A 16,702-nucleotide genomic window follows, 5' to 3' on the forward strand; every position below is an offset into this window, starting at 1 on the left:
AAAGGGCCATAACACTTGATTCTTCGTTTGACTATCACGGTCCCGGTGTCTATATAGGTAACGGACACTATATATGTACATGTATATAAGAAATTGAAATCTGTCCTTGCGAAGGTGAATGTATAAAAAATAACAAAAAACAGACTTTGCCGCAAGGCCTTTCTGCCCTCTCAGGCTTCTTCAGGCGGACTGAACTTTTGTTTATTTGTTAATATACATGTATATATATATATATGTATGTATATATATATATATATATATATGTCGTTATTCCGATATTTACGTGTCGTCTTCAGACTAGATTGAATTTACTTATTCTGATATAAGTAAGGGAATATGTATGTGCTTTTAAAAGAAATTAAACTGATACCAATCCTATCAAAGAAGGAATGCTGTACCCCCCCGTATCGTAATTCGTATCGAATTCATTTCATTAAACCGACAACCCGGCTCTCGGAGTAAATGCTATCTAGTGTACAAGTAAAATTAAGATATAGGTATTGATACCGATTTGAAGTTAACAAATGACCATCCCTGTCGTATCAGCAGAATGGTTGTTTTGCTGCTTGAGGCAAGACGTATAAACACATGTCGTCATTTACGGAGGAAAAAGGTAAGATTTTGGTTTGGTTTATTTTGTTTAAAGTCATATACTAGTATACAAAAAAAAAAAAATTTTAATTAATTAATAAATTAAAAAAGTAAGTTTCATACACCAAGGGATATAGGTGGATTAGTAGAAAATACTAATAGATGTATTTAGATTATCTGATATAATTACGAATCGAATTTTGTTTTATAATTTGTTTGGTCTAATTATTCAGTTGATTTTATTTATAAATATTTACACCTTGAATATGTTTACATGTCGGATTACGTTTATCCTTTGAATGCCACAAATCCTGAATTAAGACCGATTCCTTTCTTAACGTCCTTATGTTGATGATTTCCAGTTTTTGTGTTTAGATTAAATTCTAGCAGTGTCAGACCGTATTTTGATGATCTGCATATTAATCCGATTACCTTGAACTTATTATGAAAGTTTTTCATGCCTTTTAAAACGAACAGAAATCTGAAAATTAAGTTCGTATGAAACGAGATGAAAAGTCGTATGGAGGAGTAAAGGGGACTAAATTATATGATTTTCATCTGATGGGTACCGATAAGAAGTGTTATCATATTTAACAGGTATAAACTTTCTGACAAACAATTTCTGAAAATATTCAATATAATAAAAGTCCTTGTCCTACACCGATAGTGTGAACAACGTGAACACACTTGTAAAGGGAATAGCACTGGCTGTTGCTCCAAAGCCAGACTGTTGTCATGCATAGCACAGACTGTAGTCAAAAGCGGCGACAAATGTGAAAGCAAGTCATATTATACTTGAGGTGGTTTCCGAATTCGGGATGTTTTCTGACATCGCAAATAGTCACACGGAATGTCGGATGAATTTATTATTCACACATCACCATTGATTTACATGCAGGTACCCACAATTAAGTTCAAACCCGAAATATGTTGCTGGGAACAACGGACGAAATGGCAAATGGCACCAATCTACTACATTGACTTACTCTCGAAACAGCCCCAAGAGTGTCGCTTGTTCTATGAACACTTTCACACGTGGTAAACACATTGGTGATTCTAATTACACTCGCATTAATTAGTAGTCAGTAATTTAACTGCCATCACGCCGGACTGTTATTCATTTCCAAAGCACCGACTTATCGAAAACATGATTTCATATAAAAACACGGATTCATTTATAAGTTTGCGTTTCGTTAGCACGGAATAGAAATTTATAGACAGCTATACCAAAATAACACATACGTTTTGCTTTCAAAGATCTAGTAGCTTAAGGGGCATTCCTTCGTTTGAGTAAAGTTTAGGTCGTCAAAATTAAACTTACTGGAAGATATACATTTTATCCAAGTAGTAAAAGTTATCATCTTTACATTAATACGGTAGTTTTATTCTCAAGGTAAACCGAAGTTCTTCGAGTATTAAGTCCTGAAAGTTCTTAATTCGACCCGAAGTATCATGCCTTTTCCTGTATATTTCGGCGTTAATTTCATTACATGTAGGTACAAACACTTATATAATCATCGTTCGGACATATATTCCATTAATAGAAATTGTGTATTTCTGATGTCCGAACGAAGGAATGCCCCTTTAAGTTCAACGTCCAGGACATGGCAAAAATGTATTTTTAAGTCAACCACTGAGCTTTATCTTATCAAGTTTTTCCAAAACCATCATCTTAAACGGAGTATACTGTATTTAGCCCACTGTATTCAATAATCTTGTTGATTGGTCCAGACTGGCAGTCCCGTTATCTACCCTTATCCTAAGTACAGTGACCCCTTGGTATCTCAGTCCTTAAATTACTTCAGTTATTGATAGGATGTTCAACATTACTAAACCAAACCAAATCCTCGGTATCTGTGCAATATATCACAAACTGATCACGTTATGTCTAAAAAAAAATCCAACTTTATGAGTTTATGTTCCAATTAATACGACACAGCGTAATTAAGGCCGTTGACTGTCGTTTGTAACGCACATCAATAATCATATTAAACTTTTCCTCAAATTCGTATGACTTTTTATCTCGTTCATACGAGTTTTACCTCGCACGACTTTTTTTTTTATCTCATTTGTACGAGTTTTTATCTCGTTTAAATGCGTTTTTAACTCGCTCGTACAAGCACAACTTCATTGTTATTCATTAAATGTGAAACAAAAGTAAAACATGTTTATTGAATTCTTTTCAGAAATGACCCACGTGGCTGCATTCCTTCTGTGCTTATTTGTGACGTCAGTGGATTCACGAGCTGTATCACCTCATTTATGGAACTTAAACGGCCACGCCCATGTGCACCTATCCAGCCAACCGGGCGACCAAGTTCATAAACCTAGCACTTCCGTCGACAACGCCCCTAGACCACTTCAGACGTATCTCCCAATTCACAAAGGGGATACAATCTGGATGGACGTTGTACTGGATGGTATACACATGGATGCCATCCCGGAAGTTTTTATCCCTATGGCCGTGTTACGGGAAAGAAAGTCATTGTCGTCAAGTGTGTCCTCCAGGAGAGCACGCGACACGTCGGTGACCACGTACTGCGCGACACCGGAGTGTATGCATCTGATGCTGGAATATGAACATTGGAGGAATGAACATGGTTATCCAGACACTTATGGAAGATGGGGGTGATGTGATCGGGACGAAGTCGCGCTTTTCTGCCATTTGTGACCTGAATTTATATCCAAATATTTTGATATCTTGATTGATCTGTAGCGATTGTGTACGGAAATGGAACGCTGTGCTAGTTATCGCCCCTGTTGTATAAAATATAAAGCCATATAAAAATATATTCCAAATATATTGTGCCAGAAAATTATTTTGATAAATTTCATGTATAAATATGTAAGATAATTGTTTTATTGTGTCGCCTGCGAAAAGCAACACTATGTCGGCGTCGGCGGTGTCGGCGGCGTCGTCCGCACAAAGGTTTCCGTGTGATGACTCAAATTCCCTTGGCTGGATCAAACTCAAACTTCAGGCAGATCTGCCTTGTCACAAGTGATTGCTTATGATTGCTTTTCAGGTCCGAAGGTCAAAGGTCAAGGTAATTGTTACTAAAAATAGAAAATGTGTTTCCGTGCGTTAACTCAAGTTCCCTTGGGCCGATCAGACTCAAACTTGCAAACGTGCAGTTTTTCCTTACAAGTGTTTTCATGAGATTCCTTTACTGGTCGAAAGGTCAAAGGTCAAGGGTACTCTTACTATAAATAGAAAATCTGTTTCCATCTCTAGTAATCACCTAACTTCTTGCGCGGGTGACACATCCAATGGAAATCTAGTTTAGTATAGTGCACGCCCCCCGTGCGTGCGTCCGTCCTTGATAGCGTTGTGTACACATGGACAGATTTCAGATTCACACCAGAACATCACATCATCAAGGTCTACACCAGATTCTGTTTCGTTGGTCATCGGTCAGGATGAAAGGATGAAGATCACTCTTAACCACTTTGAAAATAAAAATTATGTTTATCCTATAAAACGACGTGATGTTGACTACACGATAGTGACGTGTTATGGCACAGACCGGGACATAAAATGATGTTAGAATTTACTCAACTGACACTTTAACCGGACTGATTCCATAGTTACTGAAGCGGCGGACATGGAAGATGAAAAACAGCACAACCGAGCGCTCGGTAGGGTCCAACTCGAGAGAGCATTAATCCTAAAGATCTAAGGGTTCTATAGCCATCCTCTATCAAGGACATTTCTGAAACTCCCAGCCGTGTGTTGAAATCTCACAAGATTCAATGTTGTTTCAAACCATCCAACAAATTAGGACAGAATCTTAAGAGGCCTAAAGACAAAACACACAAGAAAGACCTTAATACCTAGCTGCGATAACGTAGCTCTGGACGACGGACGGACAATTTTTGACAGATGGTCGTCGTCAGAGCTACGATTCCCTCCCATTGCTCGTAATGTAGCAAAACCGTGAACCTCGAAAATGCTACAAATAGCGGATATCGTTTAACTTTGGAGTAATAGTTCGTATAATTAAACATTTCTAATTCAATTTTGCAGTGTATTAGCCTACCGTCTTATCTAGAAATCTTTAATTCGCATATTCTGATATCATACTGCTCGGAGTTGTCTCCGTGTCCGCCATGATACTTCTCGAAGAACTCTCGCGAGGATTCTAACCCAAATATGGAACCCGTGATCCATATATGGATGAAGCTACTACGATAAATAAATACATAATCAGAGATATTTAACCACTCTTTTGTAACTCTTGTGAAGAAAGCGAATCTTACTTTGCGTAATTAAATAATTTCAGAATGAATTGACCTTCCTTACCGAGATATATTACTCAGAATCTGTTTTTCTGTTGAAATCTCGCGGGAAACCTCATTAGCATCAATTTATTTTGATTTCCTTATAAGGAAATTGACCTTTACACTTGTATCAAAGATGGCGGTATGTTTGAACTGATATCTCCGTGTGTCTTGCTCGTTTTGGATTTTACTATTTATTGTCAAACATTTGAAGTAATGTGCAGGTTTGTTGCTTGAATATTCATAATAGATACCAGAATCATCAATTTACATGGGTTTTTTTATCCGAGAAAAAATTTACCACTGCTAATACTGCCCGATGTCAGAGACATATATATGTCTCTGCCGATGTGAATCACATCGGGGCTTGCTACACTATCGGCAATGGGAGGGACTTCATACCCTGCCGGAGAGCAGTGTAGGCAGGGTATGAATATTCGTTCTACCTTGAGCATAGACGACCTTGCTCAGTTTTATCCTCTGAGGTGGCCAAACATATCCATCTTGAATCCCCGGGTCATTCCATCGTCTTGGATGAGTTCCGTGTACTGGATGGTGGCCTGGGCTATATTGAACGTGGGATTCGGGAGGCCATTAACATCTGCCTGTACCAGCCGATCCTCAGCCAGGACAGGGGGAGATACCGACTACCAGGGGTCTATGACTCGCACCTGAGGTCACGTGTCCGAAAGGTCACGGGATCGCAGGTAAATCCACCTGGGTATAAGTCCTACTGAGGAAGATCACAGTAGTGGTCCAAATATCTAAGTATGTATTTCTCGAGATACATTACGCTCTATACATTACACTCGAGATACATTACACTCTAGATACATTTCACTCGAGATACATTACACTCTAGATACATTTCACTCGAGATACACTACACTCGAGATACATTACACTCGAGATACATTTCACGCGATTCATTACACTCGAAATTCATTGCTCGAGATACATTACACTCGAGCAACATTACACTCGATACATTACTCGAAATACATTACACTCGATACATTACTCGGGATACATTACACTCGAGATATGTGCGTGTTCATATTTTCTACATTGTCAATTAAGTTCAATAGCCTAACGTCACAACAGTGTTCCCATGGTGACACCGGGTTCATTTATATATATTTTGTCCATGTGTATAGATATTAACGGCGCATAACATCTGATTTAAAATGAAAGATTTTCACAAATCATTATTGCTGTGAACACGTTGTTTATTATGGAATAATGTCCAATGTTAATTCTCATTATAAAGCGCGTACATGATAAAGCAATGAGATTCAATTCAATATTTTCTTATTGACAAAAATATAGATAAAGTTATACATGTTATAATCCATTCAAAAGTGAACCCGAATTTACCTTTAAAGGGATACATTCAGAGAATACCACGATGCATTAAACCGCACAATTTTCATTTCTTCTTTGGTAGTGTTGGCGTCCTCGTGAAATTTCAAACAAAATAGATCTAAACAATGGCTCATCGACGTCCAAAACTGCCTACTGCATCCGGATAGCTTGGATCTAACGAAAGCATATGGTCAATGCATTCCTGTGTTTGGCACCACGCTTCCGCCCCGTACTTCCGGTTTGTCCGTTTCCTATTGCGATATAGTCCAGAAAGATAACGATACAGGATTTTTTGTTTAGGTGAAAGGTTGGTGTTTTGTGGTCTTACTAAACCTATCCCAACAAATCTCCTCTTCCAAAATGGGATCTTGATGTGGGATCCCGGATAGGGCACGTGATGTCTCGCAGTAGCAGTTAAATTTATCAGTTTAGATTTTTGGATTGTATCATCTTTACCACGAACTAAGGTGGAGTTCAATGGACAAATCCACACCGATAGCATGATCACTGAAAGAAAAGAAATCAGCATATAGCGTTACCTGTTCCAGCAACATTATTTTAATTTAGGAGAAAACATCTAAGTGACTGAATGCAAACAACAACAACAACAACAACAACAACAAAAAACAAAAAACAAACAAACAAACAAAAACAAACAAAAATTTAAAAAAGCTAGCAATGAATAAAAGTAGCTTAAAAATTACTATATCTTATCTTCAAATGATCGAAAGTGAAAATTCATTCAGTGAACATTTGTCACGAAAAAACGGGACAAGTTTTATGTTATAATTCATGATCAATTAATTATACATTTACATATAAATGTATAAATTATACATTTCATATAAAGGTTTAATTATGTTGAATGGTATAATTCATTATCAATTAATTATACAGTTATTGAGCAATATAACTTTTAATTAACAAATAAATATGTAGTGAAATACTTACAGCAAACTGGCAGCATGATGGCTTGTAGCTCCATCGTGCATGTAAGGTCGAATTCAAATACATGTCGGTTCTGTAATGGGACATTACTGTACACACAGTGGTATAGGATCTCTAAGTGGACGTTTATGTTTGCTGATTGGTTTTCTTTGATAGTTCTTGATAAACAGGGTGCCGGTAGAGACAAACCCCAGGTAGTTTACAAATTGTACTTACTTTGGCGGTCTGTTTATGGAACGGGTTACGTATTTCGTGACGTCACACGATCGTGCTAGAGGAGGTATTTTCGGGCTAGTTTCAATGAATTTATCGGTTACTATAACAGGACGGTGGGTGAATACACCGGAAGTGGTCTGTTATCATCAAACTTAAACCTCCCACGATTCAGTGTGTTGGTTCGATCATGAATTCTTTGTTGTTTAAATTTAATGTGGATATAAGTGTTGATTTGTATAAATACAAATAACATCAGAATGGGTAATACTACGGGAAAAGTTAATAAAATACCACACAGGGTCAAAATGTCAAAACTTAACACAAATGGAATGAGAAGAGACTTAAGCTGTGTAGTCAACGTATCGGAAGGGCGCGGAATGCTGACATCATTACAAACGGAACTAACTTCCCCACTAACAATGGAAAGGTGGGGTTCAAGCCGATGTTAAATTTCCCGTCGACATCACCAACACCCGAATTTCGTTCAAAGTTTGCATGTTTGTATAGCACTATGCATGGCAATACAAAATATACACTTGCTTATTCATCTTTTACATTGAAAAGGTCCAAATGGCCCAAATGTGCAGTGAATTGACGATATGTCACAACATGCCTAAATGATTAAGCGGAACATAGTTGATTTTTAACATTTTTAAAACCAGACTATCGCCCAAAAATTAAAATTAGAAAAAAAAAAAAAAAAAAAAACTTGCTACATGTATGATATAAGTTTTGTACACCATTCTGATTTATTTCAAAATTAGCTTCAATATGTGTTCTATCACCAGGAAAATTTTGAAAAGAATTGAAATATGGGAATGTGGTTGTCGTACAGCTGAAACGCTAATGGTGCAAACTTTTGGATTTGAGAAAAGTGTCAACTAAGAGGGTAGCCCGAGTTTCCTCTGGTCTGGTGTCAGGGCCAGAGGAAACTCGGACTACTAAGAGGGTAATGTAACTGGTACATTTGTATTTCTATTTACCACTTGCTACATCAATTTGATACTTGGTAAGTGGCTTTATCGTATTTGCTTACAGCTCGCCTACCCAAAGGACAAATCAGTTTATGAGGTGTTGCGGCGTCCTTCGTCCGTCGTCAACATTTTCCTTCATACAACATATTTTATGGAACCGTGAGGCAAAGAAACCTGATATTGGTCCTATTGAATGTTGTGGTGAAGTATTACCAAGTTAGTTCAAATAAATGACACTGATCTACATTCAAGGCCACAGGGATCAAATCCGCTAACATCTTTAAATAACTATTTGTGTCGATAGCCACGAGACTCCGAGACGAGATATTGAACAATAGTGACCAACAGTGACCAATAGTGACCAATGGAAATGACTGGAATGGAAAGGACTACGCGATTTATTTAAATGAATAAACATAGCTAGATAGCCTACTCAACTTCAAAGTTGCTCTAGACGCAGGTGAGCGATACAGGATAATTGGGCCTCTTGTTTGCTGGAGTTACGACCCTTTGCACATTGAAAATTCACACACATATGACCTCAGATGTTGCGTTAACGTTGAGCTCCATCAACCAAAACAAAGCATAAGGCTTTTCTCATGATGACCATGACATTTTCAAAATGACAATAAATTGGAACAGGCGACACATCCACTTCTGTGGAATTCTAATATTTATAAGATATCTTGTACAAATGAAATATCTTTTATGCATTTCTTTATAAGATATCTCATGAAGTATATAAGAAATCCTATTTGTTATATTAGATAATTATGAAGTATATAATATATATCATAAAGTATATCAATAATTTCATAATTTATATAAGATATCTTATGTAGTTATATAAGGTTTCATATAAATTGGTTATTACTGGATCAACATTGCTCCATGAATAAATGATAACTTGGATTGCCATATGTATATTACATTATATCATATTATGTCATATTCACACACAACATCATTGTTTTCAACTTAGTGTTGATTCTTAAGGTCTCTTTTTTCTTAAAATGGCAAAGCTACATCATCTAATGCTAGGTGTTTGCTGCCTTGTGTGTGGCCTTGGGCAAGAAACTTTACCCTTATTACTCTGGATGGCATGCGACGGACATTCCGTATGTTATTCAGTGAGGTAGTCACCAACTACTACATTGGAAAACCCCGCCTCGAAATGACTTGCTGTTCATGGGGCATTAAACCAAGCGAAACAAGAATCACGTGCATCGCTAAATGCATCATTGTGGCTGTTACGAGATATTGACAGATATTGAACTCATTAAAAAGGAATAAAGTAAAAAATATGAATAGAAAAACATGGAATTCCAACGGTATTTATTGTTTGATTGTACAATGGCGTTTGGGTAAAATATACAACAATTTGAATTGATCGAATGGCATAGAGTGTGTATCACCTCATGCTGAAATTGACGAATGGGTCTGGTAGTAAAATAAAACGTTAATGAGTTCATGTTCGTCTCCTTTTGATGACGCCGAAATGATGCCGACCTCACTGAACATACTGTCACAGTCACCAAGCAGGGCACCCCACCCAGTCACGTGGTACTGACAACAGGTGAGCACTCCACAAATACTATAAGCGTTTAGCAGGAGTAGCAATCGACTTGGGTATCCTAGACAAAGGGTCATAACCCAAAGTTTTCATCATAGGGTCGAAAGGGTTATAATGAAGCAGTGTCAAGGAGAACCTAAAAAAAAAAAAAAAAAAGTTAATTATAAGTCCCAAATTAAGTTGCCTCTTTCGAATCATGCGTATGGACAGCAGGTGCAATCCTAACGCCCAAACTGCAGGGCTCATACTATAACTTAACTGAAAGATGAATTATATATTATTTTTAAACATTTAAGTAATGTAAACGCATAGACTAATCAATATTGTATATTAAATATACAATGTTATATTGTATTAAGATGTAAGATATTTTATATCTATTCGATACGCTAAGTGGATCGTCATAAAATACCTATTTTTATTGTAAGATAGATAGTAAGGAGAAATATGCAGTTGTGACAAGTACCAAGGCTGAACCAGCTAAGTCGACCTACTATCGTTTCTAGATAAGGAGTAAATCGTGTTCCTCTAACACGCTCTTACTGTAATCACCTTCATTTGGTATCGACAATCGAGTTGTGCAGTACCGTTCTCGCCATGTTTCTCAAAGTTCTCATCGCCGTTTGTCTGGTTTTGGGTAGGTACCAATAATATATATATATATATATATATATATATAATATGCCATCTTCATCGGGTTCAATCGTACTGACCGGGCGCCGGTGCTTACACCTGGCCGTCGATGAATTTTACACCCGGGCAACGATAATTTCTATAGAAAGAACGGTTGAGGTATTTTTTTCCTTTTTGATGTGATAATACTGTCCTTCAATGAAAATAACCCGACCACGGAACAAAACGATAAATTGACTAAAACTTGCAAGGATAACGGACAGGAAAGACACTTCTCATTGTTTGCTAATTCGCCCACAGTGTAGGCGGGTATGACCAAATTATGTCCCAATCCACGAATTATGCAACATTACTGTAAACCTCACAGTTTATCGGAACTATATATTTTGACATTATCAAGTCTTGTTGGATTGATTGGTAATAGTTACATAAGAAAGTTAGACATTTCCGTATTTTACACCTGTGGCAACGAAGACGCTCTTGAGCTTTACACCCGGGCGCCGCAATTGCTGACGTGGTAGTGATGTAAAATTTACCAGAGTTGGCCTTTTGATGATTTTTGTTTATGCATTTTTTGCATTTATGCTGCCCGATCTATACGTTACAGATCAGTCACGGACAGGTGTAAAATACGGAAATGTCTAATTTTCCTTTTTAACTATTACCAATCAATCAAACAAGACAATAATATCGATAAACTGTGAGATTTACAGTCCTTTCGATCGCAGATTTTGCTGTATATGTGGCATAATTCGTGGATTGGGGCATAATTTGGTCATACCCGCCTACACTGTGGGCGAATTAGCAAAAAAAAAAAAAAGTGTTTTTCCTGTCCGTTATCCTTGCAAGTTATAGCCAATTTATCGTATTGTTCCGTGGTCGGATTATTTTCCTTGAAGGATAGAATTATTACACCAAAAAGAAAAGAAAAAAAAATACCTTAACCGTTCTTCCGATCCCGTCTTCGGCGCTCATTTTCTATAGAAATTATCGTTGCCCGGGTGTAAAATTCATCGACGCCCAGGTGTAAGCTCCGGCGCCCGGTCAGTACGATTGAACCCGGTGACCTTGTTCATATTCAAAATATAATGGCTTGAATGCGGTCCTGATAAATCACCTACTCATTTAATTTGTAATTCAACTACATGTATACGAATATTTGTTTCTGTATAGCATATTATTGTTGACGATTCGAGATCACGAGTTACCTCCCTTCCAACATATTCTCACAACCTATAGTGTATCACATTCTTTACACGTATTTCCCAGATTTTCTTTGTAGATACAGACAATAAAGATTAAAATAACAGAATGTTACAATTTATTTAAATAAGTAAACCGCATTACCATTGTCATTGAATTTTACTTCACTAGGCATCGCTATTTACTGTACGAGGGCTGATTGATATGTTGTGAGCCTCATATATATTGTATTAATTTTCAACATAAACACTTTTGCCAGTGGTGTTTAAGGGACTCAATGCCCCCCCGCCCCCCCCCCCCCCCTTTTTTATATATATATATATATATATAGAACTCCTTTTCTTTGGCTGTTCAGAAAGTCATCCACGGCATGTATGTTGTCGTCATCTGACTGAAAGTGGATGCCTGAAATAGCTGTTTTCAGTTTTGGAAATAGACGAAAGAGGCGGATGTTCAATCAATTTAAAGCCACAATCGTGAAAGGCAGCCGTGGAAATAACAGACTTATAAACAGGAGCATTGTCCTAATGGAATAACACACCTTTAATGAGCTTTTCGCGGTGCTTAAGTTTGATATTTTCCCGTAACTGCCTCAGAAGTGAAGCATAGTATGTGCCATTGATTGTTTGTCCCTTCTGGAGATAATCTATCAGCAGAATACCATCTGCATCCCAGGAAACCGAGGCCATAACCTTCCCAGCTGATGGAACAGTCTTTGTCTTCTTTGGCGGGGGAGAGCCAGGGTGCTTCCATTGTTTAGATTGTTGGTTGGCCTCTTGGGTAAAATGTTGGACCAATGTTTCATCCATAGTGACAAATCTCTGAAGAAAGTTGGCAGGATTTTCCTCAAAATGGCTCAGATTAGCACGTGATTATGTGCGCCTGGTTTGCTTCTGATCAACTGTCAGAAGTCTTGGTACCCAATCGGGCCGAAAGCTTTCTCATTGCAAGATCCTTGGTCAGAATAGAATGTACACTTTCCTGTGAAATGCCAACTCTACTGGTTATATAAATATATCTTTCTGTGACTCGTCTGTCAGTCATAGCAATATCATCAACTTTATTGACCATTTTTGGGGTTGCAACATTAACAGGCCTTCCAGGACGGGGGGTCATCCTCAAGGCTCTGTCGTCCGCGCCTAAATTCCGTCACCCACCTTTTCACTGTAGCATATAAAGGGGCATCTTTCCCTAGTGTTGCTACCATATCATTATGGATATCCTAAGGTGTTAAACCTTTTTTATGCAAATATTAGATCACTGCTCTTTCACCGATTTTGTTCATTTTGCAAAAGCTGCTTGTCTTGTTTACTTCAGAGTGCTAACCAAATGAGACCAGTTTTTCAGTACACGGCCCTATATAGTCAGAGAATAGTAGGACTTAAAAAGGGCATCCTTGAGTACCTCCTTCAATACGAGTCTCACAACATATCAATCATCCCTCGTATTTTCAACTTTTCTATCATATTCTATCTAACATTATGGTTTGATTTAGGGTCGTTTAAAACTCTTGATAACGAAAACAATCAATAAAGACAAAGAATAATCAACCATTGTATTGTATTACAGATTGTATAAAAATAACGACCCATCATTATAAAGGTTGTACCAGAAAACTCATCATCACTTGAAGGAGAACTAAAAACTTGAACAAATGTTATATAGCAGAGGGATGTGGGTTGCATTAGCCATAGAATTTGTGCATATCTTATGTGTCTTTTGACAACCTTTTATATAACCGATAATATTTAAAATGAAGTTTTTATTACGTTCTCCTCTACCTACAGCCGTTGTTGCGGAGCCACCAGTAATTGGGAGTGATCTGTGTCATTCTGTGGAGTCGAAGGATTGCTCTCAGTTTGAGGACGAAGTGGTGTGTGGGTCCGACTATAAGACTTATATGAACAGGTAATAATGTCATCCATATCTTCGTGTTGATATTTAATACGTAGGTGACTGATTTTGTGTTGAATATTTACCCGTCTGGATTCACTGATGTTAGAGTGTATTTATATCCTAGTTATCTTGTACTAATCACATATATAATCCAACTTAATTATTTTCATACATATTAATTGTGATATTTGCAATTATCATTTGATTGTGGTTTGATTGTGCCAGTTGTGATATTCAAAACGATTTCTATATGAAGTAAGATAACATTGCTTCATATGTTATTTGTAAATTAATTCTAATCTTATTTTAAAAATCAATCCTTTGTTAGAAGTTTACAAAGAAATGTTTAAATCAAACATTAAAATCAGCATAATATGTCTCGTCATTTACATGTTAACGTAATATATGACCACTTAATGAGCTCTTTTAACTAATTAACAATCTTCTATATTTACTATCAATACTAATTATTAATGATGCTAATTCTAGTTTCTTTTTCGAAAGCGGAAGCATGATTCTAATTAAAATAACGCAGTGATATCACATTTTAGAATGGCCACCAGATTCTAAGTTTTTTGTTTGTTTAAGAATTGCCAAGCTAAATTCTAGTACTAGATTATCTCACCCTAGTTTAAAACTCTAGAATCAGACATATCCTGGGGACCAAAATCATAAATTTAATATTCTAGAAACAGAGGGCCAGTCTAATCAAATTTGTACAGATGATGTTTGTAACATACTTGGGTATTGGTTATATTGCATATTTCCAGCAATTTATATTTTCAACTTCATGCAATCATTTTTTATGAATGTTCAAAGTGAAAATAAGATATTTTATGATTTCAGTTTAGGCCATGAACTTGATAGTTTATATTCCGTTCTGTGTTTTATGCCTTGTGTCAGCCCTTTGTAAGGTTTTTATCACATATGAGAAACAACCAATGAAACGACATCGTCTGTAATATATTCCATAAACCATTTCTCAATCACAATCCATGGAAGTTGTATTTATATAAGTATCAACATGGCACTTGGGCGGATATTAATGATGATACATACACTAAAATGTGATTCAATCAGGATTTGACCACAACTTGTAAATTTAGGGGTGCTTATTCTAACACCTAAAATACGTTTGCAAAATTAAATAGCAAAAGTGATTTGGCGTTCTCACATTGCAGATGTGATGTTTAAGGCAACATGATATACCTATAATATATTAAGACGCTCTTTCTACCTATTAAAACACCTTTTCATTCTTTACAGCTGTGAATTTGCCAAGGGCATCTGTCACCACAGCGGACATAGCTTACACGCCGTACACTACGGACCATGTCAGTAACTGCGTAAATAAACCACGTTGCATATTCTTCATGCCTTCTTTATGGTTTCATTGAAATAGAAAGCAGTGCAGTAATAAACGGTGTGTATATAACAAATCATGTCTTTTGCGAAGTTATTTCACCAACTATTTTTCCCGTACGTTTCATACCACCATTATAACACCTGTTAGAAGTTTTATAAAACAAATAATTATAGTTACATTAGAACCGACATTACGACGCTTACACAAAAGTAAAGATTAAAAAGGATGAAAAATATTTTCATTTATTAGCAAACAAGTAGTCATTCCTCGTTAATGTGGAGGTACGAACTAGAACAGGAAGCCAATAGCTAGCTAGGACTCATTCATCATTTGTAACATACATGCCACTTGTGTAAGACCGTATTGTGAAATATCAACTTCGTGGAAACATGTATGTCTATCAATTATGGACATTTGGTGAGGTCCATATAGTGTTATGCCAACCCCATAGACTCAAATATTCGCCCGAGGTTAATATGTTATATTCTGCAAGGTCGTTATAACACCATCCGAAAGTCTTTGATTTTAATCTCGGATATGAAAGGATGACATTATGCTATATTATTTTATAACAGGAAACTTGCAGTCAGACATTGTGACTTCCACAACGACTAAGCGCAATATTAACTCGGCGTTTCTAAAAATTAAAAATTCTTCTGAAAACTGTCTCCCGCACTGAAGTTAAAACGGATTTTATCTTCAATGCGGAGATATGACTATTTACATCTTCAGTGCGGGAACATGAATATTTATAAAAAAAAAAGGAGAAGAAAAGAATATTGTTAAATGCCCAAATTCACAATATCTAGTCAAATATTTACACAGTATAAGATAGCGTTATCTAGTATCATTAATATCCATACCTCATGAAAGAGTATTTTACCATATAAACCATATGCAATAGCCATTAAGTGTAATACTTATCCATACCTCATTAAAAAGAGTCTCACAGTATACAATAGTATCATACACTGTCATTATCATCCATACCTCATTAAAAAGAGTCTCACAGTATATTATAGTATCATACACTGTCATTATCATCCATACCTCATTAAAAGCTTTCTCATAGTATACAAAAGTATCATACACTGTCATTATCATCCATACCTCATTAAAAGGTTTTTCATAGTATACAATAGTATCATACACTGTCATTATCATCCATACCTCATTAAAAGGTTTCTCATAGTATACAATAGTATCATACACTGTCATTATCATCCATACCTCATTAAAAGGTTTCTCATAGTATACAAAAGTATCATACACTGTCATTATCATCCATACCTCATTAAAAGGTTTCTCATAGTATACAATAGTATCATACACTGTCATTATCATCCATACCTCATTAAAAGGTTTCTCATAGTATACAAAAGTATCATACACTGTCATTATCATCCATACCTCATTAAAAGGTTTCTCATAGTATACAAAAGTATCATAAAATGTCATAATTATCCATACCTCATTAAAAGTGTCATAGTACACAGTATTATCATAAAGTGCCATAATTATCCATACCCCATTAAAACGTGTCACAGTATACAAAAGTATCATAAAATGACATAATTATCAATACCTCATTAAAAAGTTTCACACCGTCTACAATAGTATCATTAAGTTTCATACATATCCATACCTCATTAAAAC

The 16,702-nt window shown here is 36.4% G+C and overlaps 3 protein-coding genes across 3 annotated transcripts; 2 read left to right on the plus strand and 1 right to left on the minus strand.

Annotated features, from left to right (window-relative positions):
• The first annotated feature begins 516 nt into the window (after positions 1 to 516).
• LOC117322159 lies at positions 517 to 3,437 on the plus strand. The gene is made up of 2 exons (XM_033876927.1): positions 517 to 613; positions 2,778 to 3,437. The coding sequence occupies exons 1-2, from the start codon at positions 589 to 591 to the stop codon at positions 3,221 to 3,223; spliced, it is 471 nt and encodes a 156-aa protein (XP_033732818.1). The 5' UTR covers positions 517 to 588; the 3' UTR covers positions 3,224 to 3,437.
• A 2,646-nt stretch (positions 3,438 to 6,083) lies between these two features.
• On the minus strand, positions 6,084 to 7,447 carry LOC117322160. Its single transcript, XM_033876929.1, has 2 exons — positions 7,189 to 7,447; positions 6,084 to 6,744 (listed from the first exon to the last, which is right to left on the minus strand). The coding sequence occupies exons 1-2, from the start codon at positions 7,220 to 7,222 to the stop codon at positions 6,368 to 6,370; spliced, it is 411 nt and encodes a 136-aa protein (XP_033732820.1). The 5' UTR covers positions 7,223 to 7,447; the 3' UTR covers positions 6,084 to 6,367.
• A 3,005-nt stretch (positions 7,448 to 10,452) lies between these two features.
• Positions 10,453 to 15,119, plus strand: LOC117322161 (ovomucoid-like). The gene is made up of 3 exons (XM_033876930.1): positions 10,453 to 10,585; positions 13,572 to 13,692; positions 14,947 to 15,119. Exons 1-3 carry the CDS (start codon positions 10,546 to 10,548, stop codon positions 15,020 to 15,022), a joined length of 237 nt encoding a protein of 78 aa, XP_033732821.1. The 5' UTR covers positions 10,453 to 10,545; the 3' UTR covers positions 15,023 to 15,119.
• Positions 15,120 to 16,702: the final 1,583 nt, after the last annotated feature.

Source organism: Pecten maximus, chromosome 2 (genome assembly GCF_902652985.1).
Source record: "Pecten maximus chromosome 2, xPecMax1.1, whole genome shotgun sequence".
Lineage (NCBI taxonomy): Eukaryota > Metazoa > Mollusca > Bivalvia > Pectinida > Pectinidae > Pecten > Pecten maximus.